We start from the raw sequence: 27248 nt of genomic DNA on the forward strand, positions 1-27248 counted from the left end.
CTCCAGAAAGGTGTAAAGTTTATTAATATCTAAAAAAAGAAAAACCGGAAACAGCTACCGAATATGGGACAGTTCCTTATTTACAAGTTTTACTGCAGGAGGCACGTTTTAATCAGCATTTCAAATAATCCAAAGAGTACAATTTTTTTCTAGAAATATCAGTATTTCACTCTCCAGGTAGAAGACTATTGAAAACATTAAGTGTTTGCCTCAATTAGAAACAGACAAATACCTTTAAAAAATATAAAAAGGGTTACTGCTACTTAAACATGAATTTTCACAAAATTATTCTTATGCCTAATTCAGACAATCTGCTTAGAAAAGCTGGACTAAAAAAAAAAAAAACAGCAAGACATGAATATGTCCTCATGTAAGTACATGCTCTGAAGCGAGTGTGGAAAGAGCAGCGAGATCAGGGTTTCCAGAGCTTCAGGAGGCCGTCTTCGCTGTAGGTGGCAATCAGGTTCTGGTGCGGGTGGTGTGCGATGCCAATCACATCCTTCTCGTGCACCTGGAGCGGGGAAGGCACAGGGTTAGGGGCAGGCCTGGGACAAGCCACTGCGGGGCCTCCAGGGCTGAAGGGCTGAGTGGAGCTTCTACTTCTCAGCAAAGGCACCGGGCCCACAGCAGCCTCACAGACGGCTGAACGAGCACAGCCGCCAGACTCGAACGAGGCTGTCACACTGCTGTTCCCAGTTCTGTGCTGTTTTTCAGGATGGATGAATAAAACTTTGTCCCAAATCACCTTTGGACTACAGCTGATGCTAGTTGTCATCTCCATTTTGGAAATCCTAGGCCGAGACAGTGGCTGAGACCACACAATTCCTTCAACTCAGCGACCCTGCATTGTCCAGGCCCCTCAGCTAGAGGACACGCTCCACCTCCGCTGGTTTTGTTCATGTCTTAGATCTGCACTGGAGGCTTCACAGGGAAGGTGGACCAAAAGTCACTCAAGAATAATGCCAGACAATTCTCTAACCCGGGTATGTAAATGATCTGTTACATGTTCACCGTACCACTTCTTCCTGGACACACAAGACTACATTTTCCCTGCCCCCCTTGCATTTGCACTGTGGCCAGTGATGAAATTCTAACCCAAAACAAATGAGGAACAAAGTAATATAAGCCACTTCCAGTTGTGGGTCTCTCAAACAGCCAGCACAGCCATCCAGCTCTCTCTTCTCCTCCCGAGATCTCGGAGGCCACATATCGCAAACGGCACAGCTAGAAGATGGGGAGGGCTCTCCAATTCCTATCACACTGTGGCGTCCTAAGAAAGAAACTCGGATGGTGTTACCCAGAGATTCGGGAACTGTTTGCTACAGAAGCTGGCTCGAATTACTCCTTGTACTGACTCTAGCGACACAGAGCTGCTTAAAAACATGGCATCAGTCTGACAGGATAATGTTAAATAATCTGCCTTTGAAAGGAAATGGAGAGAACTAGCTGTTTCTGTCACTCTAGTACCCCGGGGAAGAGCCAGCTATCTCACTGGCTAGACAGGCACATTCCCTTCCTTCTTTTCGGCCTTATGCACACCATCCTATCCACTTAAAGCTGCGGGCTCACTGAAGGATGACTTTTCCTGATAGAGCAGGTAATTCCATACAATTTTAGTGATAAAACTTGTACATTTTTATCCCGAGGTTCACCCTGACAGCAGGCAGTCTCGAAAAGGCTTCCTTCAGAGCTCAGAAAGACCCCAGCCCGAGGTCACTTCCCGGGAGGCCGGGTCGGTGGCACTCACCGTCAAGGTCCTCTCCAGCTTGCCCGTGACTGTGCTGAAGCAGTAGAGCACGAAGTCCTCCCCCACACAGTAGATCCACTCGCCGCGCGGCGACAGGGCGCAGCACACGAAGTCACCGCCTTCTCTCTTCCCGGAGCTGAAGCTCCTGACGATCTGCAGCAGACCCCGGCCCGGGGCAAACACAGAACATCGGATAAGCAGCAGTCCTGGTGCAGCCGGTCAGACTCACATCTTCACACTGTTACTCTGCATGCTGGTTCACTGTCACTTACAACTAGATGACCAATTCCATTCACAACATGCTAAACCCTCTTGCCTGGGCAACAGCTATCTAAAGTGAGTGGCAGACAGAAATTTAGAATTCCTAAGTCGCAAGTCCCCAGTCTGGCTCTTCAGTCTACAGAGCCATCTTACCCTGGAGCAAGCCCATGATCACACATACACCAAATTTCTAAATCAATACAGCACAGTGCCCACTGCTCTGTGGGCTCCAGCACCCAGTTCCTCCTTCTAGTAGTTCCCGTGCAGGATGGAACTCTGTCTCCAAGACTTTGCTTGCTCTATTCTATACACCATTAAAATCATCATAAATCCAGGTCAGAGAAACCACTCTCAAAAGGTTAAAAGCTTGTGATTCCATTTAAATACCATTCTCAAAATGACAAACTTATAACGGAAAACAGCTGCAGTTGCCAGGGGCTTGGGGTGGGGGGTGCCTATAAAAGTGCAGTGTAAGGGAGTTTCTTTGGGGGCGACAGAACACTTCTGTATCCTGATCACAGGGGTGGTTACATAAATCTGTACATGTGATAAAATTTCAGAGAACTTTTAACGTCCCACCTCAAAATGAATGCATGTAAAAACTGGTGAAATCCAAATAAACGTTTTATTTGAGTTAACAGTATTGTACCGATGTCAATTCCTGGTTTCGATAATTGTACTATGGTTATGTAAGATGTCATCATTGAAGGATGCAGGGGGAGGGTATACAGAAACACTCTGAACTGTTGTGTAACTTCTTTGGGAATCCAAAAAAATTTTTTTAATAAAAAGTTTTTTAAAAGTAAAGTAGAAAACTAGGAAGTGGGCAGCTATGGCTATTATGCAGCAGCCCAGCAGATACTGCAGACCAGCCATCTCAACCATGTGTTCTTAACTACTGATTCATCAGGAACTCAAGCAGGGGCCGGCCCAGGGGCACAGCGATTAAGTGCGCACGTTCCGCTTTGGGCGGCCCGGGGTTCGCCGCTTCGGATCCTGGGTGTGGATGTGGCACCGCTTGGCAAGCCATGCTGTGGGAGGCATCCCACATAAAGTAGAGGAAGATGGACATGAATGTTAGCTCAGGGCCACTCTTCCTCAGCAAAAAGAGGAGGATTGGTGGCAGATGTTAGCTCAGGGGTGATCTTCCTCAAAAAAAAAAGGGACTCAAGCAATGGAGAGAGTCCCAAACACCAGCCCCTGGCCTTCTCCACGCTCAGCAGGATCCCTGAGTGCCCAGGCCAACAGTGCAATGGCATCACACCACTCTTCCAGGGCCTGAGACCTCAACTTTGATGCCCTTAATGTTCCTGGTGCTACAAAAGTGAGGCTCCTTGGGAACCATGTAGGTGTCTTAATTACAAAGACACTGTTGCTCTTCTCCTACAAGAGTTCCACCTTAGATCACGTGGTAGCTGGGAGATGTCCCAAGTTGGTAAGTCTGAGTGTATCTCCCTCAGTCAGACAAGGATTGTGAACTTAAAATCTTCAGTGGGGTTCTGAAGGCAGCTTAAAGACAGATCAGAGCCTCACTTATCCAAAGGATGCAAAAGAAAGAGCATGATATACAAACACCCTAGGGAAGGAGGTAACTTTTGAGACTCCAAAGAGATGTTTTGTAGACATATAATTTAAGTAAGTGTCTGAAAAACAAGTATGGTGTATATATTTTTTTGGTGTGGTGAACCCATATTTGGTTACTGGAAGGGGCAGGGCCGAGACAGACTGATTCGAGAACAGCCCACAGGGCCCGTGCAAGGGCACCTTCTGAGCACTCACCTGCCCCTGCATGTTCATGATGACCACTGTGTTTGATCTGTTGCAAACCACAAAGTGCTCTGGGTTCTTAGGAAGCAGGATCACACTGTTGACAGTGATGTCTGTCCCTGCAGTGCTGCCCAGGGATTTAAAGGTATTTGAACATTCTGTCGTCTTCATGTTCCAGATCTACAACACGAAAATTTAAGACATAAACATTTTGGGAGGTGTAACAATTTCTAAAGTTTTTGGGTTTAAAAAACTGAAAATGGGGTTACTAAAAGGATAAAACTGACTCAGAAAAAAAAGCTTCCCCCATGATTTTCACTCCAAATACCTAGTACTGTCATATACACAGTAAGCACCCATCATCTATTTGCTGGTTAATTGGTATAAACAAAATACAAGTCACAAAGCTAAACAATAAAAACTTTTTAAAATCTATGTTCTTTTCCTACAAAATTTTCCTTGGCTAAGGAGCCACCTAGCTTTAAAATTACCTATGTGTCAACACTGCTACTGTCATAAACAACCAAAAAGCTACCAAAATCCAATGGGGGCTTTTAGATTTACACACTTGGGCCCCTCTCCTGAGACTGATGTGGTAGGTCTGGGGTGGGACACAGGCTTGTGCACTTTCAAAACGCTCCACAAATGATCCTCATGTACAGCTTGTACTGAGAACCACAGAACAGAAGTCACAATGTTAACACACACATGAGGACGCCTGAAGTGGAAGCCACTTGTATTACCTCCCCCAGGCCAACATCTCTTCTGGTAAGAGTTCTCCCCAACTAGTGCTTTTCATCTTGCCCTTCTCAGTTGTTATGAATGAAGGGGTTAAATCAGACCTCACAGTTGTGGAAATGTGAGATGTGCTTAGAGAAGGGATGGACCAAATACTGCCTGGCATGATTTGGACACGGCTCACTTCATGAGGAACACAAGCTTCAAAGGCATGGACTATGCTGTGTTTCTCCTGTGCCTTCGACAGAGCTTAGCACAAAACAGATGCTGAATAAACACCTACAAACTGGAGGAAACAGTTACCCGACTAGATGGCCCAGTGTTTACTTTCCTAATAAACACTGTCTCATCTGCCTCAATCTCCTCTCTAAAGCCCAGTTGCCCAGGAGAGAAATGAACATTTCAGGGATCAAGAATTCTAAGGGTTCTAGTGTTTTCCACCCAAAAGGTCAGTGAGATGCTTTGCCCCAATCATTGCAGAACCAAAAGAAAAGAGGGCTGAACAAGCCACTTCATAATGGCATTTTACACACTGTGAGGCCCAAACAGAGCACAGAGGGCAAACCCCACAACTATGGTACTACGAGCTCTGTGTATTTCCCCACCCCCATCCCCAAGGAAGATTACACCTCCTACCTTCAGGTGTTTGGTTCAACTCCCAAGCCAGAACAAGCAATCTCAGAGGGTGGTCTGATTTCAGGTTTCTGTGTTCAATGTTCAGGTCTTCTGCCACAGAGCACTTACTTACATAAGGCAATTTAAAAGCAGGTCCAGAATGTAAATGGACTGCCTCAAAGATCTCCAGCAATTTTCTATTTGGATTTCCCATCGTTTCTAGGAAATGAGGCCCTCTCTTCAAATAACTAAATCTCTTAAGGTACTGAAGAGCCATTAGTTTCAGCTGAGAGCTGGGGGCACTAAGTATCTGAGAGACGACTCAGCTCTACTCAACGCCTCTCCTGCCCCTCTACAAACGCTGTTAGGAAGGCCTGAAAGGTGGGGACCAGGGTTGGGGTGGGGTGGGGAGGCTGTGCAACAAAAAAGAGATCTATTTATTTGGCCATTAGCCCTTTGTGAATTTGACTGTTGCAGGTGGACCATACTTAGGGCAAGACAGAATTTAACTGCTGTAAACGGGGTTGACTTAAGTTTAGAACTCCAGACCTTTCCTCTTTTCCTACACATGATAAAGTCTGTTTCGACTTGGTAGGTTTGAGATTTCAGGTCCCCAGGCCGATAGGAATTACTCAAGAATATTACTACTGCCATAGACTCACCTCATTATGGCTAAAAAGCTGGTGGAGGTTTACCCACCATAATTATCACCATTTTCACCACTGAAAACTCCTCAAAGGAGAAATAGTAAATAGTAAACAGAAATGGTAAATAGAAATTGTGGTTGTTAGTGCCCTCAAGTCAATTCTGCCTCCTAGAGACCCAGTGGACAGCAGAGCAGAACCCTGCCTGGTCTCTCTGTGCCATCCTCTCACCTTCCGGTGCTACATCAGACAATGCTCCACCGCTATTCCTAGGGTTTTCATGGCCAATTTTTCAGAAGTGGGTGGTCAGTTACCTTCTTCCTAGTCTGTCTTAGTCTGGAAGCTCTGCCGAAACCTGTCCACCAACGGTGACCCTGCTGGTATTTAAAATACTGGTGGCATAGCTTTCAGCATCACAGCAACACGCAGCCGCCACAGTATGACAACCGACAGAGGGGTGGTGTGGTTCCCTGACTGGGAAATGAACCTGGGCCGCAGCAGAGAGAGTGTCGAAACTTAACCACTAGCCTACCAGGGTTGGCCAAAATGGAAGAGACACCCCAAAATAAACCAGTAGCAAATACTTAACCTTTACAGTGCCATCCGAGGATGCACTAATAATATAATGTCCATCTTGCGTAAACGTTGCTTCGTTAACAAAGGAGGAATGACCACGAAATTCCTTCAGTGTTTTCCCAGATTTTAAACCATGAATTCTATCACAAATAAAAGGAAATGGAAAGAACAATTAAAACTCTTATATTATGGCTGAGACCAAGTGTTGAATGTATTTTGGATGAATTTTAGAAGCTCATGTTATAATACTAAGTGAAGAAAGAAGGCTAGTCAGTTACGTATGCAGTATTATTTTCATTATGTCAAACAATCAAACAAAACTAAAACAAAAGCTCTGCGCAGAGACTGGAAGAAAATACACCAGTAATACCACGAGGTTCTGTTCAGGGAGACTTCTAGGTCTCAGCTGGGTCCCAGCAATCTGTATTTGTAACACACCCTCTAAGACGCTTCTGATGCAGATGCGACCAGACCACACTTTGAAAAACATGAAACACTGCTATAATCCCTTTCTAATCTCTCTTCTGGGTACAGACTCAAATGGACAAAATAATAGCAATGAGTCAGCAGCACTTTAGGGAAATGAGGTCTCACAAACCCTCATTCTCCATAGAGGAGCATCCTGGTGAAAGCATAAGGAATCACCAGTACTTCCCCCTGGGGCTTCATCATCTCAAATCCAAGGGAGGGCAGTTTGGGGATTCTTACTTACCTAATTGTCTGGTCAAAAGAGGCACTCAGGATCTGACTGCTATCCTTAGAAAAGCTGAGACAGGTGACACCTTTACTGTGTGCCCTTTCAAATCTCCTTAAACACTGTCCACTCTGAATCTTCCATACCTTTATTAAAAAAAAATCGCAAAAACTTGTAAGTAGAGTGTCTCACTCTAGCCCGCAAAGCCAAGCAAGATGCAGTGCTCACTAATGTACTAAAAGAGCATTAAAAATGCATGCTAATAGCTGAGTATGACGTCTGGTTCACGTAGTACAATGATAACTTGAATCCTTAGAAACTCAAACCTTTTTCCTAGTAAATTATTAAAACAAAAGTTTAGACTCTAAATTCACTCAGCAGAGACCATTTCTGTATTTTATCGAGCACAGGGAGTTTTACCAGCAATTAAATACAAGCCACAGATAATGAGCTGGAGATCATCCCATTCCCTAAAAACCAAAGTACAAAACATCATACAAGGTGAGCCGTGGGGTCCAGCAGGAAGGGCAGGAGCAGATCTGGACTGACGTCCCAGATCTATCACTCACCAACTGTGCGACCTTAAACAAATGATTGGACCTCCCTAGGCACAGTTATTGTTAGCAAGAGTTATTATTAACAAGAAAAAGTAAAGTGATGAGCATAAAGTTGATGATCAAGAAAAAGTAGCTGCTGAGTATCACATGTAGGACACTACCTCATTACAGAACTCCCCAAACATCTACAAACAAGAGTCCATGCCTCTCATCCACACCTTGATTTTTCCATCTTGGGCCCCAGTTGCTAACATTTCTGTATCTCTGCTGAAGCACATGCAGAGGACAGCATCGTCCATCATCATAAAGTTATCCTGTGCCTGGTACTTAAGATCCTAAAGGAAACAATGATAAGCAGTTATCAAAATAACACAAGTCACCCCAGGTCTCTACAAACTCACTAACAGCAGGATAATGGACTGTGCCCACCCCAAAGCTCCAAAGCAAACAGAAGCACTGTGCACACACGTTCCTAATGAACAACTGAGAAGGCTGGGAATAAGTAATTTTACACAATTCAAATCAATACTGTGAAAAATGCAACAGAATACTCTTCATCTTTGCTTATTGATCTTTTCTAAGCAAAATTTCCCTACAGTTTCATACCATACATCTTTAATAAACTTGTAAGATTTTTAGGGGTATGATATGTGAGAAACTAATGCTTTTTCCAAATTGTCAACCACTTTTTGTAAAACCATGCATTGACTCAACTATTTGTGATTTTTTTTAACATCTGTTATTGTTCAAATTGAAGTATCTTTATTTTTTCCTAATTATAAAGTGAGACTGCTTCATGGTTTAAAAAAAAGCAAACTATAAAGAAATACATAAAGTAGAAAGTGAAAATCACTCATAAATCCACTACTCATGGAGTGCAATTTAGTGCTCTATGATAAAGATTACCTTTTAAATCAGTGAATAGTCAATAAATAGCTACTTGGGAAAAAAATTAAGTTGTATCTACACCAACTTTATCCCCCTAAGCAAATTCCAGATGGATCCAAAATGAAACATAAAAGTACTGGAAGAAACTGTGGGAGAAAAGATGGATAAATACTATGATACAAAAAGTTTTTAAGTCTATCTATAAAGCAAAATCATAAAAGTCAAAAGACAAAATTGAAAAATGCTTGCAATACATATTACAAAGGTTGATTTCCTCAAACTATCAAGAGCTCCCACAAATCAATAAGAAACTATTCAAAAGAAAAATGGGCAAAGGATATGAACAAACTTCACAAAATAGGAAATATTGGTGGTTTTTCACAACTTCACTCATAATAGCAGAAACACAATTAGTACCACAATTAGGTTAGATTGGAAACAACAAGTAGTTGCTTACATATACACAGAATATTCCAAGAAGGTTACATAAGAAACTGGTAACCCTGGCTGGACCAAAGAAAGGAACTGAGCAGCTGAGGGACAAGGGAGGGAGCAAGACTCTTTACTGAATAATTTTTCTATTTTATAAGACGTATCAGAGGTATATATTACCCATTCAAAAAATAAATTTAAATTGTAAAACCAGATAATTAAACAATAATAGATAATTCTCGTACTAGAAAAGTTAATTTTTAAAAATACTTTACCTTCCTGATTTTTCCAGTCGTAAAGTTCCATACTTCAATGAATCCATCAACAGACCCAGTGACCAGATACTGACCATCTGGAGAAAATCGAGCACACTCCACATGTGATTTCTGACCAAACTGTTTCAAATGAAACAATGAAACAGATGCATTTTTATCTAGTGGCCTTAAAACAATTCCCACTTTAACTTTTTGAAAAACCTTGCCCTAGCATAAAGTCATAGGTAGCCCATCTTATGGAGAATTAGAGGGCCGTGTCTGTCCTGGGACACAGGGAGATGGTGGATATATTTTCTCTGACTGGTTTTATGTCTAGGCTCTCAGTTGAAACTAGTTTTTTTTTAATGTAAAGTGGATATTTCCAAAGAAAAGCAAAAAAACTATTTTACCATGGGACTTAGAACAAACACTCCTGTTAACTCAAACAGTAAGTTTTTCCCAGAATCAGCCACTGGTAGCATAACTTTCACACTCAACTTAATACGGCATACGTTCCTGCTGTGCATCTGGGGAAAAAATTCATTTTTTCAAAATAAATGTCTGTTTTCCTGCACTATTTTGTAAACAAGTTTTGCATCACTGTTTCTTTTCATGACCTTCGTGTAGGCAAGTGATAAGGTGTGGCTGACTAACTCTAGGAGAACCAGTGCACTAGTGAAAGCTGCCTGGGAAATGTATCCTGAGCATTTACCAGCCATGACGCTTCCAAAAACAGATGAGCAAAGTACAGAACATTAGACAGATGAGAACAGAGAAAAGCTCTACTATGAATTCCACTTTAAATGTAAAACAAGGAAAGTGTTGATAACAAAAAATCATAGCCCAGCAGCACAATTATAATGGATCCCTGTCTCAAAGCTTCAGCCAGGGTAAATAAAGGTGCTGCTCAAAAACATCTTTACAGGGGCTGGCCCGTTGATGCAGTGGTTAGGTTCGCACCTTCTGCTTCTCTGTGGCCTGGGGTTTGCCAGTTTGCATCCCGGGTGTGGACATGGCACTGCTTGGCAAAAAGCCATGCTGTGGCAGGCATCCCACATATAAAGTAGAGGAAGACGGGCATGGATGTTAGCTCAGGGCCAGTCTTCCTCAGCAAAAAGATGGGGATTGGCAGTAGTTAGCTCAGGGCTAATCTTCCTTAAAAAAAAAAAAAAAAAACCACCAAAACTTTACATGCAAATCAGAACATATAATCTAGAAAAAACAAATTCAAAACACTAAGGCAAAGTCAAAGATTTGAGAAATATTTTAAAATCCATTAAGTTCAATCAGAGCACAAACTCAGAGAGAAACTGTAATATAAAGGAGATGCCCAAGGAGCAAATATGCTTGTAATTCTGGGAAGTGCAGCTATTAGTGAATGTGCTGGTTCCTAGAAAAGTCTCAGATTTCAAAAAAAGAAACAAGAACCAGTCAAAAGACGATGAAACGATTTTCCTCAAACACCACACAAGCCCACTTTACAATGCATGCTTGGCACTCTGCCTGACATGTAAAGGGACACACACAAATGTTGAACAGGACAAATATATAGAAAGCTCACAGTGAGCCCCAGGCTTAACCACAGAGCTCCCTAAGCACTCTTCCCAGTGCAGGCTCCCTGGGAGGAAGAGAGGGGCAGACGAGCGGCCAGACCTCAACCGTATGTGCACTTAAGTTACACATCCGAGGTGAGCTACTGCCAGGCCACAGGAGGAGCCCAGCGGCCACCAGCAGCAACCCCGAATGTCGTCAGAGCTGGAGAATGAGATCTGCTCCCCAACCCAAGCTCCTGGCACAGGGCCTGGCTGAGCAGGCACATGTTCAGTCCTCAACAAATGATGACCGACCGACTGGTGTCTAAGGATCCTACCTTAATATGCCTGCTCAGCTGTGTAGGAAACTTTTCTTCTTCCACATCTTTGACAGCTGCTTTGCCTCGGAACAAATCTATGGTCATGCCAGGAGGAAGCAAGCCCTGGTGCTGCTGCCACTTCAGTGCCTATGAGAAAAGAAATGTACAGTAATCCACTTGGGTGCTTTTAAGATCTGGTCCTGATCGCTCAGACAAAGCCAGGCCTGAAATGATGAGGTTCACGGGAAACTGTGAGCCATCCAGACCCAACCATCTCTGGCCAGTCAAACAGAGCATAATCTGTGCTACTCTGTGTGCCCTAGGAACGCAGGCTGGTCTAGGGTAGCAGGGGACTCTGAGAGCCAACAGTCCATCTTTCCACACCCATTTTCTCATAAGTGTGACTCTTATAAACAAAATTTGGAAAACAGAAATCTCCCATAGTTCTTACATTGAAACACAGCCACTGCTGGCATTTTCTATATTACCTTCTAGTATTTTTCGCATTACATACGTGTTTAATTAATGTCACTATAATTATACTATATGTAAAATTTTATATTTTCTTATTTTAACCTATCATCAGGTCATGCTTTGACATGACTACCATTCTGACAGTTGCAAATATATCCTATTTAGCGGATATTTAACAGTTTATTTAATTAATACTTTAATGGGACACGTACACTGCTTCCAATTTTTCACTCATGTAAGTAATGCTACAATGAACATCTTTGGATATAAGGCTTTTTCTAGTTTCTATATCTCTCCACACCAGAATAGATTCCTAGAAAAGGAATTACCGAATTCAAAAAAGACGGTGAATGGTTAAGGTTCTTTACATATACTGCAAAACTGTTTTCCCAAAAAGTTGCAACTTCAACAGCATTCACAACTACGTTATGGGAAGTGGAAAATCATGGACTTTGGAGACAGAGAGTCCTAGGATAGACCATTTACAAACTGTTATTTTGACCCTCAAATTTCAACACCTAAAAAAAGTCAGGAAAGAAGCCTAATTCCTAGAGCTGCTGAAAGGATAAACCGAAATGACACGTTAAGTCTATGCAACCGGCACACGATGAATGCGAACTCCTTTCCCTCTGTTGTATCAAGAAAACTCAACAACTTTGGATACCCTTTAAAAACTTTGCTAATTTAGTGATGGAAAGTTATGCCCTGCTTTAGTCAGTTCTCTGATTAATGACTTTGAGCTTTTCTCCATGTTTATTAACTGGATATATTCCCTCTTCTGTTCACTGTTTATTCATGTTCTTTGTTTATCTATTGTAATCTTACTATTTTTCTTATCAACTTGTGAGCTTTTAATGTCATCAAGGTGTTTGTTGTTTACGTTTGCTGAAAATAATTTTTTCCAATCTGCCTATTTTGATTATGGTTTTATAGGTTTTTTTTAAATCCTAAGTTAAATTCTTAAGTGATTAAATTTGTTGATTTTTACCTTGGTGTTTACGCCCTCATCACAGAAGTCCTCCTCTATCAAGAGATTTGATATGTTATATTATCTTTTAGTTTTTCTATTTTCGTAACATAAGTAACTTTCAATCTATGTGAAATTATGCTGTATAAAATATGAGAGAAGGCTCTGATCTGACCTTTCCCTCCACTCTAAAGCAAGGACCCAACACCATACGCTGAATAACTCTTCCCTGCTCCTAGGTTCTGTGACATGCCATTATCTATTAAATCCATATAAATAGTGGATCAATTTGTTGCACTGTTGTTGCACTGGTTGCAGTAGATATTCTTGTGCCGAGTACCAAAATGATTCAATCAATGAGCCTTCATTAAATGCTTCAACATTTTTAGGGCTGGTATGTTCTCAATATTCTTCCTTTTCAAAATGTCTTTGATGAATATATTTCCAAGTTTATTTCGCCAGATGAACACTAGAATTCTTTGTGAAATAATTCTAATTGTATTGTGATCTTTATTATAACTGCCTTAAATCTAAGAAGGTCAGTCTTATCCAAGAAAATCACTATTTCACCACTTACTCAAATCTTTTCTCTTGTAAGTACTGAAGGGTATTTCCCTTTTTAAAAGTGGAAATCATCTATTTCCCACAAAATTTAGTGCTAGAATTTTTATATTGTATGCTGTTGCTATAAACGAGAGCTCTTTTTTTCACTGAATTTTCTAACCGGCCACTGCTAATCTATAGGAATGTAATCAATTTTTGTGTATTTTATATCTGGCAATGTTACCAAACTTTTAAATTATTTCTATGATTCTTAGAATTGAAATATTTAATGTTTCTACATATTATTAATTTTATTTCTTTCCAAAATCCATGTTACTTATTTTTCATGTTTTACTATGACGACCAGAGAACATGTACCTGCTCAGGACCTCTCTCCAATCAATGTGTACTCTCTGCTGACTCTCTACCCTCAGTCTATTAACAGTTTCAAATCACTCCCATCTTTAAAAGCAAAAAATACCCTCTTGCCTTCTGTTCTGTAGCTACTACTGCCCACTCCCCTCCCCGCTATCTCCTTCAACAACCAAGCTTCATGAGCCATCCACTCACTGCCTTCACTTCTCAGTTAATTCACTCCTAACTCACTGCAATGTGTCTTCTGTCCCACCTTTCCACTGCAAGTGCATCTCAGATAGCGCCATGGCCAAAACCAGACTCCTTTCTGACCCTCAACTTCCCATGTTCTCTGTTGCTCTCGACCTTGATGACCACCTGTCTTCCTGAAACTGCTCTCCTGGCTCTTCTAACTCTATTCTCTGAGCTTCCCTTTTTATCTCTCTGGCTGTTCCTTTCTCTGTTCATCCTGTTGACTTTAAGTGTTCCCTATGGCTTCCTTCTCAAATGTTTACTTTTCTTATTCTACTTGCTTTCCCTGGGTAATCATACTTACATCCATGGAGTCAAGCACTACTGTAATTTCCAAATCTATAGCTCTAGCCAAAACCTCACGGTTGAGGTTCAGATCCACAAATGCCAGTGCGTATACTAGACATCTCCACTTGTGCATCTCAGAGATCTTCAATATTAGTACAGCCAAAACTGACCATCCGCCCCACCCTAGTCTCTACCTCTCAACAAATCGCAACAAATCTGCCCTTCTCCTTGTATTCTTTCCTAAGTCACCCAAGCCAGAAACATAAAAGGGCAACCCAGAGTCAAAACCTCACTTACTCTGCACAGCTAACCAATTAAACAGGGAGGAACACGTGCGTTTATTTCCACTCTCTAGAAACTCCACTAAAGTGACGATAATAAAGGAATAAAAAAGGCACATGCCCAAAAAGACAAAGAGAATGGAAGGAGAGATGGCAGCAGAAGAGAAATGTTAGTTAAATTTCAGAAGCTGAAAAGTGAACGCACCAGTGGCAACCAAGAACAGAAAAACGAAACCTAATTATACAAGGTGGGGATGATGAAGCCACAGGAAGCCAGCCACAGCACCCTGCAAATTCCAAAGAGGGTTAGGAATTGGAGGTACCACATACCACTCAAGGACAAGGCACGGCATGAGGCAATGATAAACTCCATATAAAGAGCAGTTAGCTCCCAGGACCTCTTTCAACGCCATGCACCACGTCACTGCCTTGCCCCAGCCTCAACAGAAGTCAGGTGGTTTACGTTCTGGAAGGGTTGAGATCCTGGGCTCTGGAAAACAAGGCAGAGCTGAGGAAGAAGGGCGCCAGTGAGACGCCACAATGAAAACAGGAGATCCAGTGCAAACTGGTCTGCTAAACGGTGAGATCTCTCTACCCTTCACCCCCACCAGTATCCTCCCACCTCTGGCTCCAGGACACAGTTTATACCTCCCCCAGGCCAGAAACTAGAGGACTACTCTCTGGGAAAGCTAATCAGTCCAAGAAAATATATCTATAGCTATGACACAAGAGGATCCTCAGCCAGTCATTCCAGGCTGAATTCTATCAGTTCCCCAGCTCCTCCTTCCATCCCAACCCCACAGTGAGTTTCCAAACAGCTTTTCAGCGTTTCACTCTTACATACAAACCGATAGCCAGGGATCACGACATGTCTGAGGAAAGTTTCCAGACATGGGCACCAAGACAAATGGGCAAAAAAAGGAAATCAGAGAAAAAAAGGGCCAATGTAGGGAGCAAAATAAAGCTTTAAAAACTTGACCAACAAGAGAAAAATAAGAGATATTGCATACACAAGTAAGATCTCAAAAATTTACCTCCATGTACCTTTTTCTCAGGAAGTTACTAGAAGTACTCCATCAAAACAACGGTCTAAACTATGAAAAGAAGGAAAACATGGATCTAAAAAATACGACCCAACACAAGAGGCAAAGAATTCCCAGAACGAAGATGAAAGAAGTCCCAGAACAGTAACTGTGCAGCAAGCCGAGAGAACCAGTCCTGGCGGAAATGAGGGAAGGGCCTCAGAGAGGGTATCAGCAAGAGGGAAAAAAGGGACTTTTTACAGTTGTCAGAAAGATTCAGGCTGAATCAGCAAGTGGTAAAAAGCTAGGCAAAATTTTTAAAAATTAAGAATTATCACAAGGAATCATAAAAATTATGTAAGAAATTAAATGTAATTATTTTTGGCTATGAGCAATATGTATGTAAAGAAAATAATATAAATACTGAACTGATTTAACCAAGAGTTGTGATATAACTATACTGAAAATCTGGAGGAAGAAGAAGAATGTGTGCATGTTCTGGGGAGTAGATATGAGATAATTCATCTTCCACTAAAGAAAGTCAATACCTGGGCCAGCCCTGGTAGGCTAGTGGTTAAGTCTGGGGCACTCTGCTTTGGTGGCCCAGGTTCGGTTCCCAGGCGCAGACCTATACCACTCGTCTGTCAGTGGTCATGCTGTGGCAGCAGCTCACATACAGAAAGAGGAAGACTGGCAGTGGATGTTAGCTCAGGGCAAATCTTCCTCTACAAGAAAAATAAAGTCAAAAGCTACTGTCTAAGAAGAAAAAAAAAAGTCAAGATATAACAGTATAAGCATGATATTTAGCTACGGAGGTAACTGTCAGGAGAGTCAGAATGACTGCAAACCGTAAGAATCAGGTGGAGAAGGACAGATCCAACTATTTTTCACTATAAGCCCTGAAGTACTAAACTATGCACATCTATTACTTTAATAAAAAGTAAATTAAGAAAGAAGCAGCTTAATTTTAAATCTCAGAATCACTGCAAACCTGTAACAAATAGCTTTTTGGTCCTTTTGCAAATGCAGATTTAGTGCAAAGAGGCTATTTACATCTCTATCAATGGCCTGTACCCTGCGCTACTTATAAAAATATCTATTACAGTCATGCGCCGCATAATCACACTTCAGTCAACGATGGACCATGTATTCGACAGTGGTTCCATGAGATTAGCACCACACAGCCCAGGTGTGTAGTAGGCTGTACCATCTAGGTTTGTTCACAAGCTGCCAGGCAATATAGGAAATGCTTTGAGCACACTACCTCATTTAATTCTTACTACACCACCATGATGAGTAAATGGGATCAAAAAAGTTAGGTAACATGGCCAAGACCACAGAGCTGGTAAGTGAGAGAGCTTGGATTCTAACTAGAGTAAACATCTGTTCCAATTTGCCGGGGACAGTGTCCTGGCATGATGATCAACAGTGCCCCCAAGCGATCCAGAGGGAAGGCTAAAGTCCATGGTCACCCTAAAGCTAACGGACTCGAGAGCTCACGTTCTTCAGCACTCATCCATACTGACTCTAGACGAGAGGGGCATGGCACTGCTGTGGGTACAAGCAGCTCTATAGGTAATCCCCAACTCTTAGGATGCCCGATTTCTTCAGTGTATTCAGACAGTTTATATACAGGAAACAGAACCAGAGTTAGGGTGATTTCAGTTCCATGGATTTTAATTACCTGTCCCAGCAATGCCATGAGACGAGATGGAGGCACCACACTGACTTCCCCAGCTAAGGCCTGGGCAATTGCTGCTCTTCTCTTTTCTTTGCTACTTCCATCTGGGTATGCCTAAAAAAGGAGAGGGGGGGCAGCATCATTTCCAAGAAGCAGCTACAAGATAAGAGTGTGCTTATTTAAAAAAACCAACAGTAACCAAGCAGAAACATTCAAAAAGGAAAACATGAAAAGAAACTATCCATTTAAACAGGGGATTAATTAAATCAATCTGTTTATTAAAAACAACCTCCCAATTCTACCCACTTGCATTTCAAAAGTATGAGCTGTGAAAGAACTGAGGTCAGCCAAGCCACACTGCTATTTCTGAAAAGGGCCCAAGTAAATCACGTCAAAGCCAGAGTTGTCTTTCCACATTTTGAAAAACCTGCAGAGCCAAGGATTCTTTTATGTGCTTTGGTAATTTCAGTCAAATGACTCCCAGCTCAGAAGCTGTTCACCACCTCAAACGTAAACCCTGTCCTGGTAATCTAAACGCCTTTCCTTTACACTCACGGTTTCTGAGTTTATTCTAACTTCCCATTATGTAGTGCCTAGTAAACTCTTCCTCCTCAGATCTAGACAAGCCTCTAGTAAAACACTGGGGGAGAAGGAACGAAAGTCCATATATAATAAGGTTGTGGAGGAATCAAAGAGTATCAGTGCCCATACTCCACCAGTAAGCATCGTCAGCTGAGAAGGAAAAGCACAAGCTTTTAAGAACTGAAAGAACTGGGAGGAAACTGCAGCTGTCAGGGGCAAGGGACACAGGGCCAGGGGCAGGCCAGCAGTCAGGCAGCACTCAGGGCCAGGGGCAGGCCAGCAGCCAGGCAGCACTCAGGGCCAGGGGCAGGCAGCAGTCAGGCAGCACTCAGGGCCAGGGGCAGGCCAGCAGTCAGGCAGCACTCAGGGCCAGGGGCAGGCCAGCAGTCAGGCAGCACTCAGGGCCAGGGGCAGGCCAGCAGTCAGGCAGCACTCAGGGCCAGGGGCAGGCCAGCAGTCAGGCAGCACTCAGGGCCAGGTAAGTACTGGGCTAAGGCGGGAATGACCTCAGAATAAATGTTCTGCTTCTTTACTAATCAACACACAACCCTCTAAAATGGGGTGTGTGGGGGAGGGAAGGCCCTCAAATACTCAGAAAACAGAAGAAGATTATTCTCTTTAACGTATGCAAATTTCAACCAACAAAACAACCCAGGAAAGCATCATTCTCAAAAATTAAATCAAAATCAAAAAAGTATCCAATAAAATGGTAAAAAAAGATCACGTTATTGCATGTTCTCAAAATTAACAAGTTTATTTTCATTACCACAGTCATACCTCACGAGGATCAAAATAAGACCTGGCCAGGAGGTTCTCCAGATGAATGTAGCGCTCTGGCTGCGTTTGTTTTAACATGATCATGGGGTCAGTCTGTCTCAGAAGAGACCGGGCAGCACCCAATTCACGGAGCTCTATCAGTTCCAGAACAACCTGGATAAATGAAAGAGGAGGGCTGTTTCAACGCATTCTCTTAGTAATATTTCTTTTTTCAATATAATTTCTGACACAGAAATGGCCTGCCAAAGTGATTTTTTTTTTTTTTTGAGGAAGATTAGCTCTGGGGTAACATCTGCTGCCAATCCTCCTCTTTTTGCTGAGGAAGACTGGCCCTGAGCTAACATCTGTGCCCATCTTCCTCTACTTTATATGTGGGATGCCTACCACAGCATGCCTTGCCAAGCGGTGCCATGTCCTCACCCAGGATCCAAACCCATGAACCCCAGGCCGCCAAAGCTGAACGTGCACACTTAACTGCTGCATGACTGCGCCAGCCCCCAGTGATTTCCACTATTGGGAAATGCTCCTTCTCCTTTTCACAAGGAATTTCAGGTGGACGACTAAGGTAATTACAAGTAATAATTTCCATCCTTCATTTTTATCTACCAATCTCCTTTTCTCTCAGGCCTCTTGTTCAGAATACAGATGCTGAATAAAACTAAAGATGAGTATATCTCCATGGGGTCCAGAGAAACCTTTCTCCAGTTAACAAAATTCTCCTTAGGGTAATACTAAACTCATGTGGATTGTAAAGAAACCAACCAACTTCCCTAATTTTTAATTTTTTTTGGTGAGGAAGATTGGCCCTGAGCTAACATCTGTTGCCAATCCTCCTCTTTTAGCTGAGGAAGACTGTCGCTGAGGTAACATCTGTGCAATCTTCCTCCACTTTATGTGGGACACCGCCACAGCATGGCTTGACGAGCAGTGCTAGGTCTGCGCGCAGGGTTCCGAACCCGTGAACCCCAGGCAGCCAAAGCAGAGTGCACAAACTTAACCACTATGCCACAGGGCCAGCCCCCAACTTCCCTATTTTTACTTCAAACAACTCTACATTCTTATTTCCAGAGTGTCCACTCCGTTCTGTTGTATAATAAATACTCTGTATGATCTTTGTCTTGGTTTCCTGGCAAGGACCTTCTAAAACCCCTGGAACTTCCCCAGTGATAGGCATATCTTTATTATTCATGAGCTCCCTGCATCGCACCTGAGTTAGTGCTAAGGCGACGGCTCGGGACAGGGGCCAGTTACCAGAAAGACCAACCATGTGATTAGAAAGTTGATGCTTTGAGCCAGCCCAACCTCCCAAGAGGGCCGGGCAGGGAGCTGGAGACGGAATGAAACCCCCAACAAAACCTCACTGGAGCTCCCAGGTTGGTGAATACTTTAATGTGCCAGGTGAGAGACACACCCTGATTCCACAGGGAGAGGGCACTGGAAGCTCTGGTTCAGGACCCTCCTGGCCCTCACCCAAATGTGTCTTCATTTAGCTGATCCTGATCTGTACCCTGATAATAAAGCTGTGATCCTTAGTACAGCGCCTTCCTGAGTTCCATGTCATTCTAGTGAATTATCAAATCCGAAGGGGTCATGGGGACTCCTGAATTCGCAGCCAGTTGCTCAGAAGTGCAGCTGGTGTCTGAAGTAAAGGCAGTCCTGCGGAGGCCTGAGCCCTTGACTTGCAGAGTCTGCACTAACTCTGGGTAGTTAGTGCCAGGACTAAATTGCAGCCTGCTAGCTGGTGACAGAAAAGTTGGTGTTAGAATAGTTCATTTAATGATCATTTAAGAAATAACTTCAACTTGGGAAAATCTTGGCTTTTCCAAGAAGAGAAAAAAATACAAAGTAGCTCTGGAGCCTTGACAGCTAAGTCTGCAGGGCTGCTCCAGCCCTCTGGTGCCTGAAGGGATGCTCACTGAGGCTTCCGGGTCAGGGGCCCATAGTACACCAACCACGGGGAGCAGCACCACCTCCGCTCTTACCTGTTCATAGAGGTCAATGAGGGTTTTGTCTGGCAATTTCAGAGACTGGATAGCCTGCAAAACAGTATCCCAATGGCCACTATTAATGTCGGCCACAAAACTCTCAATGCTGTCCACGGTATTCAGAGATACAGTAGTCTCTTCCTGTAAGGTGGCTAAAGCCCGATGGAGACTGTTCTCTTTCAGGTACTGCATGATGAGACGGATCACACTGAAAGGAGAAAACAAGTCATTTGGCACAGGAATCTTCACTCACCAAAGAGGCCACAAAGTAAAGCCCATTCACTCCAGCTTACTTCTCCTACGCAACCACCCGCCTCGCACCACCGACTTCCCATTCATTATCAGGTGAGTAAAACTTCCCAAAAACTCAGAATCTAAGTTACAAGGGACCTTGGGGATCATCCAGTCATACGTCCATCTCAGAAACAGAAGTGGGGTTCAGAGAGGGGAAATAATTTGCCTAACGTCTCACGGTCAGCTCGAAAGGGATTTGGTACCAAGGTGACTCTCCTACTTGCAAGGCCAAGGACCTTTGTGTTATGCCAAGTCCCTTATTACCTCATATGATTATACTGTTGCGCACTTCAGTGAAATATTTTAAACCTAGTATAGTCATTGACACAGAATACTCCAAATGATCGTAGGATGATTTGACCCTTTTTTTTTTTTTTAAAGATTTTTTTCCTTTCTCTCCCCAAAGCCCCCCGGTACACAGTTGTGGATTTTTAGTTGTGAGTCCTTCTAGTTGTGTTATGCAGAACGCCGCCTCAGCATGGCTTGATGAGCGGTGCTGTGTCCGCGCCCAGGATCCGAACCGGCGAAACCCCTGGCCGCCAAAGCGCAGCACACAAACATAACCACTCGGCCACAGGGCGGCCTCTGATCCATTTTTTTTAATTTATTTTTTTCGCTAAAGATCGGCACCTGAGCTAACATCTGTTGCCAATCTTTGGGTTTTTTCCTTCTTCTCCCCAAAGCCTGCCAGTACATAGTTGTATATTCTAGTTGTAGGTTCTGGCTCTGCTATGTGGGATGCCACCTCAGCATGGCGTGATGAGCAGTGCCACATCCATGCCCAGGATCGGAACCATGAAATCCTGGGCCACCAAAGCAGAGCATGCAAATTTAACCACTCGGCCCAGGGCCAGCCCCAATTTCGTCCATTTTTAAAGTGACAACCAAAAAATATAAATTGAGATTTTCTTAACGGGGCTTGCTGAACACAAATAAGTAGGGCTATACTGTATGTAAAAGCAAAATAAAACTATATGTTCTCATTGCAAAAATAACACCTACCCACTGCCTTTATTACTTAATTTTCAGGACAAGTGAAATAAAGACATTGTGGATTCAGCTTCCCAGGGAAAAAGGGACCCACATAATTCCCAAATATTGATAGAATAAGCAACCATTTTCAACATGTGACAGAAAACTTACAAGTTATTTATAAACATATATAGTCAAAATTTCTTGATCTTGGGCTTAATGTCAAGAGGTGTGGTGGAGAATCTATTCACACAGACTGTAAACGTTCACTGCACAATGCTGTAATACGGTTTCCTCCTCTTTCCTTAAATGTACATGTGTGGCTCACACTGCATTTCTGTCAGACGGTGCCAGTACAGAGGGTCAGGCTGTCCTGGTTGCAAGAGATTTCAGATTGGAATTTAGTCAATTCCCTTTCCCAGGGAAGAATCAGTAATCAAAAAACAATAACCAGGGGGCTGGCCCTGTGGCCGAGTGGTTAAGTTCGTGCGCTCCGCTTCGGCAGCCCAGGGTTTCACCGGTTCGGATCCTGGGCGTGGACATGGCACCGCTCATCAGGCCATGCTGAGGTGGCGTCCCACATGCCACAACTAGAAGGACTCATAACGAAAAACACACAAGGATGTACAGGGGGCACTTTGGGGAGAAAAAGGAAAAATAAAATCTTTTTTTAAAAAACCCAAAACAATAACCAATGGTTATTATGCGTTTATTTCATATGAGGTACTGTTCTAAGCATTTTAGACATATTGATTCATTTACTCCTCAAAATAACCCTATGAGGTAGCTATCACTATTATGTCCATTTTACAGACGAGGATTTGACCAAGTAACAGAGATAAGTGGAAAAATGAAGATTCAAGTTGGCAGTGTGGCTCTTGAGCACACGTTCCTCACAGGAAAGCCAACACCCTCTTAAAAACTCCTGCAGGGGGGCCAGCCCGCTGGTGCAGCAGTTAAGTTTGCACGTTCCGCTTCGGCAGCCCAGGGTTTGCTGGTTCGGATCCAGGGTGCGGACCTATGCACCACTTGGCAAGCCATGCTGTGGCAGGCAACCCACATACGAAGTAGAGGAAGACAGATGGGCATGGATGTTACCTCAGGGTCAGTCTTCCTCAGCGGGAGAAAAAAAAAAAAAAAACAGGAGGATTGGCAGCAGATGTTAACTCAGGGCTAATCTTCCAAAAAGAAAACTCCTGCAGAAGGGAACTGATTTCTGTACTCTGTAGGCTCTTCCCTCATGGCCCCTTTAAGACAGCCAGGCTTAGATCCCTGCTAATCTAGTACCATACTATCTTCCATTGCATACTTCCATTTACACTCCCCAAATGAGACACCCTCCCTGCAAAGACCTCATATTTGACACAGCCAGAAAAAAAAACAATGTAATACATAAAGAGCTAAAAGCTTCTGAGATAGGCTGAGATCTGAATCAGTTCCATCACTTACTAACTGTGACCTTGGGCAAGTCAGTTAGCATCTCTGTGCCTGTTTCCTCATTGGTTAACAAAAATACCTTCCCTGTAGGGTTGGTGAAGTGGGTTGACTATACTGCTTATAGTGTGATCAGCAGAGAAAATACTTAGTAAATAGTAGCTATTATTGATAACAAAAAACATGCAGCAGGCCAAGGGTGGGAGAACGGTCAGTGTCTGTTGTTATTCAGACCCCAAAGTGTGGCATCCTTTCCAACTCCTGCCCTGACTGTCTTCTTCATCTCCAGCACTATCACCCTTCTTTGCTTTATTTTCTGCACAACACTCAGCAACACTTGTTAAGCCTCATTATCTCACTTATTTTTTTGTCTGTCGTTTGCCTTCCCCAATCACAGAATACTTTCTACAGGAGCAAGCACTGTGGTCTGTTTTGTTCACTACTGTATCCCCAGCGTCTAGAACAGTCCATAGTAGACTTCAATATTTGTTGAATAACAACACTTCACCTCCTCCTGTGGCAGGTCTTCAGGACGAGTCCTCTCCCTCAGTTGCACTCGGGACTCAAACGTTACGTCTGCCCATTTAATTAGTAAGTGTTGGCAAGGGCAAGGTGGAGGGTGGTGTCCTAGAGAAGTTCACTAAAGCCCTTCCTCAGTCACTCACTAGCCCCCCATCTCCCACAAATCTATCCTTCTTCTGGCCCAATCTCCAGATTCCCGCTTTCCTTTGTAGCTACGCGGAGCTCACAGACTAACCAAAATTCGGCGCCAGCTAAAACAGCTAGTCGTCCACTCATTCCAAAGGCAGAAACGGAGCCTCTACAGTGTGCTAGGCACCGGACTATAACGAAAAGGAGCCCCCAGGCGCCTACACGGGCTGGCAGGGTGGGCCGACAGAGACAATACTGGCTAAGTGCTGGGCAGAAGGAAGAAAGCAGAGGGGCCGTGTAAGCAGAGAGGAGGAAACGAAGCCCACTGCCTGAGGGCGCGGGGAGAGGAGGCAGGCTCCGAGCCCAGGCGCCCCGGGCCTGGAGTCCAGAGGGGGTGGGTGACGCGCTCGGTCACAGCGCGCGCCGGCAGGCGGCGAGAGCTGGCACTCAGGGCTTCAAGGGGCGTCCTCCCCGCGCCCCGCGCCTCCCACGGGGCTTTGGGCTTCTGGTCCGCCACTAGCCCGCGGGCCCGCCTCCGAGCAGCCAGATCCAAGAAGCTTCTCTGTGGACGAGGCAATAGCCCTCCACGCCCGGGCCTCCGGGAGGCCTCCCCCTGGGCCCCTTCCACGCCCCCTACCCTCCCGGCCCCGCCACTCTGCGAACACTCGCCACCGCAGGACTCACTCCGAGGACTCGATTTCGATCGACATCGCGTTATCTCCCCGGGCTCAGGCCCCGCTCCTCTCTCAGGCCCAGAAGCGCAACACACCAACGCCACCTCCGGCGGCCGCCTTACGTCACTTCCGCCCGACGCCCGACGCCCGCTCTAGAGGCGGCGTGCACGGAAGGGGGCGTGGCCGACGTGAGGGGCGGAGCCTCGAGGGGCTGTCGGAGGTGGAGAATAGGCGCCTGCTCTCAAGTCTCCAGTCCCCTTGGAGGAGATTTCTGTTTAGAGACGATGGTTTGGAAATTTTAGTTTTATTTGGTGCAATTAGTTGATTAGACTTAAGGGTAGGATTGAAATTTCAATACCTGACTGGGAGATTAATACGTTCGAAACCAATGGGCCACTAGCCCACATTGGCAGGAAGAATTCGTTGAGTTTAAAGAAGTAAATTCGTAAAAGACTGAAGCCAAAACACAGTTTAATACATCTAATTATGAAGTTTGGGACCCAGTTAGGATTTGCATACACACTTCTTGGAAAGAGCTAAATTACTTGTCGCATTTCCAGCTAACTATTTAGTTGAAAAGGGTTTCGCAGCGGTGCTTCGGTTCCTGGAAAAACGATGATACCGAATGCAAATGTGTGCAGGGGGATTTGAGACTCCTTTTAAAAGACTTTAAACTATACATTGTTAAATGAGACAAGTGAAATGTAGAGTTATCAATGAGTTTGATAAAGGCTATTTTAAAACATTGTAATGTCATTCAATATTAATTTTTAAAATATTTGCAGCACAGTGATAAGAAATCTATGTTGTGAAAATTTCATATTGAAGTTATTTATTCGGAGATTTCCTCTTGGCTCTCAATCTCATCTGATATGTCCCCAAAAGTATGCCACACAACTTCTCTGTAGCTTCTCAAAGATTGCTTCTTTTTTTCAAATCTTTCTCTATTCCGCATCAACTCTTAAAGGTCGTGGTCTCCAAGATCTCAAAGGTCTTAGGGGTCTAAATGTTTGCTCCAACATGAGTGAGATATCTAGATGGGTGTATGATTTCTGAGATATTCTTTCGCGATCCCATCCCATGACACAATATAGAAAATTATTACATCTTCCTTGAAAAGAACACTTAGCTCATTTTCAACAGTAGCATATGCCTTCATCTTCTCTACCTAGTACTTATGTTATTCTTACTTCACTTAAGGTTACTTCTGTCTATCACTTATACGAATAAGTCTTCTCTATAGTTACTTAACATTAGGTTTTATTCTAGTGTCCACCACACGTCTGCTTTCACTTTGAATGGAATGGCTTCTCTTCTTACAACTCCTATTATTTTTTTAAATTGAGGGTAACATCGGTTTATAACATTATATAAATTTCAGGTGTACATCGTTATACTTTGATTTCTGTGTAGATTACATCATGTTCACTAACCCAAAGACTAATTACCATCCATCACCACACACATGCGCTTAAGCACCCCTTTTGCCCTCTTCCCTCCCCGCCTTCCCTCTGGTAACCACCAATCCAATCTCTGTCTCTATATGTTTCTTTGTTGTTGTCTTTGTTTTCTATTTATGAGTGAGATCACATGGTATTTGACTTTCTCCCTTTGACTTACTTCACTTAGCATAACACCCTCAAGGTCCATCACTATTGTCACAAATGGCAAGATTCCATCTTTTTATGGCTGAGTAGTATTCCATTGTGTATACATGCCACATCTTCTTTATCCATTCATCCCTTGGTGGGCACCTAGGTTGCCTCCGAGTCTTGGCTATTGTGAATAATGCTGCAATGAGCACAGGGGTGCACATATCTTTATGCATTCGTGTTTTCGTGTTCTTTGGACAAATTCTCAGCAGTGGAATAGCTGGATCATATGGTAGTTGTGACTCCTATTAAATAAAAACTTGTTCAGGGGCATGGGGGTGGACCCAGGGGGTGAGGAGGAGCACTTGTGTGGTGACAGACAAGAAATATGTACAACTGAAATTTCACAACAATGTAAACTGTTATGAACTCAATAAAAATAAAATAAATAAAAACTTGTCCATTATACATAGATGCAAGCATCTCATTGCGTCATGATGTCTTTAGTAATAATGCCCAAGGATTTAAATATTGAAATACATATTACCATATTTTATAAAATTAATTTCTTTTTATTTTTCCTATATATGAGGTATTACATTTTTTTTCATTTTCTGTGTGAATAGATTATATTACTTATGATTCTCAGGATACCAAAGAGAATGTTACAAAATATTTGGGGAGCCTTGAGCCTAACAGTACGGAGAACGTGTGGGGAAGAGCTCCATCAGAAATGATTCCAACATAATGACTCCAATCTCTTATTAACTTCTTTCTTTTTTTTAACCCTAGCAAGACATTTTATTTATTTATTTTTTCCTTCTTCTTCTCCCCAAAGCCCCCCAGTACATAGTTGTATGTTCTAGTTGTGAGTGCCTCTGGTTTTGCTATGTGGGACGCCACCTCACCATGGCTCGATGAGTGGTGCCACGTCCACACCCAGCATCCGAACTGGCAAAACCCTGGGCCACTGAAGCAGAGCGCAGGAACTTAACCACTTGGCCATGGGGAAGTTTGTCACAGATGTTAGTTCAAGGCAGATCTTCTTCAGCAAAAAAATAATTAAAAATTTAAAAAAATACCTTGGGATAAAGAAATATTTATGTGAAGTGCAGCAATTCCTTTGGTTTCACTTCAGTTTCTTTTTATTCAATCAATTACAGGTACAATTAAATTGATTACTTTTTCTCTAAAAAACAGTGTGTATTATATTCTTCTATTTTATGAAGGCACAGGTCCACAATTCCTTACCTGCAATTCTGAAATCTAAAAAGCTGTGGAAATTAAAGGTATTTTATAAGCCTTTTAGCAGCAAAATCTGTCCTGAATTTAAGGGAGGCTATTTGCAGTCTTTCAAACATCTCTTAGTGTGAATATTCATATGCAGAGATGTTAATATA

At 43.2% G+C, this 27248-nt stretch overlaps 1 protein-coding gene across 1 annotated transcript; it reads right to left on the reverse strand.

Annotated features, from left to right (window-relative positions):
• Positions 1-24435, reverse strand: SMU1 (SMU1 DNA replication regulator and spliceosomal factor). Its single transcript, XM_014857498.3, has 12 exons — positions 24267-24435; positions 20229-20439; positions 18247-18399; positions 16891-17001; positions 11044-11172; positions 9195-9314; positions 7818-7934; positions 7061-7188; positions 6362-6488; positions 3788-3955; positions 1748-1900; positions 1-511 (listed from the first exon to the last, which is right to left on the reverse strand). The coding sequence occupies exons 1-12, from the start codon at positions 24290-24292 to the stop codon at positions 413-415; spliced, it is 1542 nt and encodes a 513-aa protein (XP_014712984.1). The 5' UTR covers positions 24293-24435; the 3' UTR covers positions 1-412.
• Positions 24436-27248: the final 2813 nt, after the last annotated feature.

The sequence above is a fragment of the Equus asinus genome, chromosome 23 (assembly GCF_041296235.1).
Source record: "Equus asinus isolate D_3611 breed Donkey chromosome 23, EquAss-T2T_v2, whole genome shotgun sequence".
NCBI lineage: Eukaryota > Metazoa > Chordata > Mammalia > Perissodactyla > Equidae > Equus > Equus asinus.

Excerpts from the sequence above, each read along its gene's own strand:
- SMU1 (XM_014857498.3), bottom strand. The coding sequence starts at position 24,292 with ATGTCGATCGAAATCGAGTCCTCGGA. Across the intron at positions 18,400-20,228 it reads TCATTGACCTCTATGAACAG|GTTGTTCTGGAACTGATAGA; the intron begins GTAAGAGCGGAG and ends TCATTTATCCAG. Across the intron at positions 9,315-11,043 it reads AGCTGAGCAGGCATATTAAG|TTTGGTCAGAAATCACATGT; the intron begins GTAGGATCCTTA and ends CATTTGAAACAG.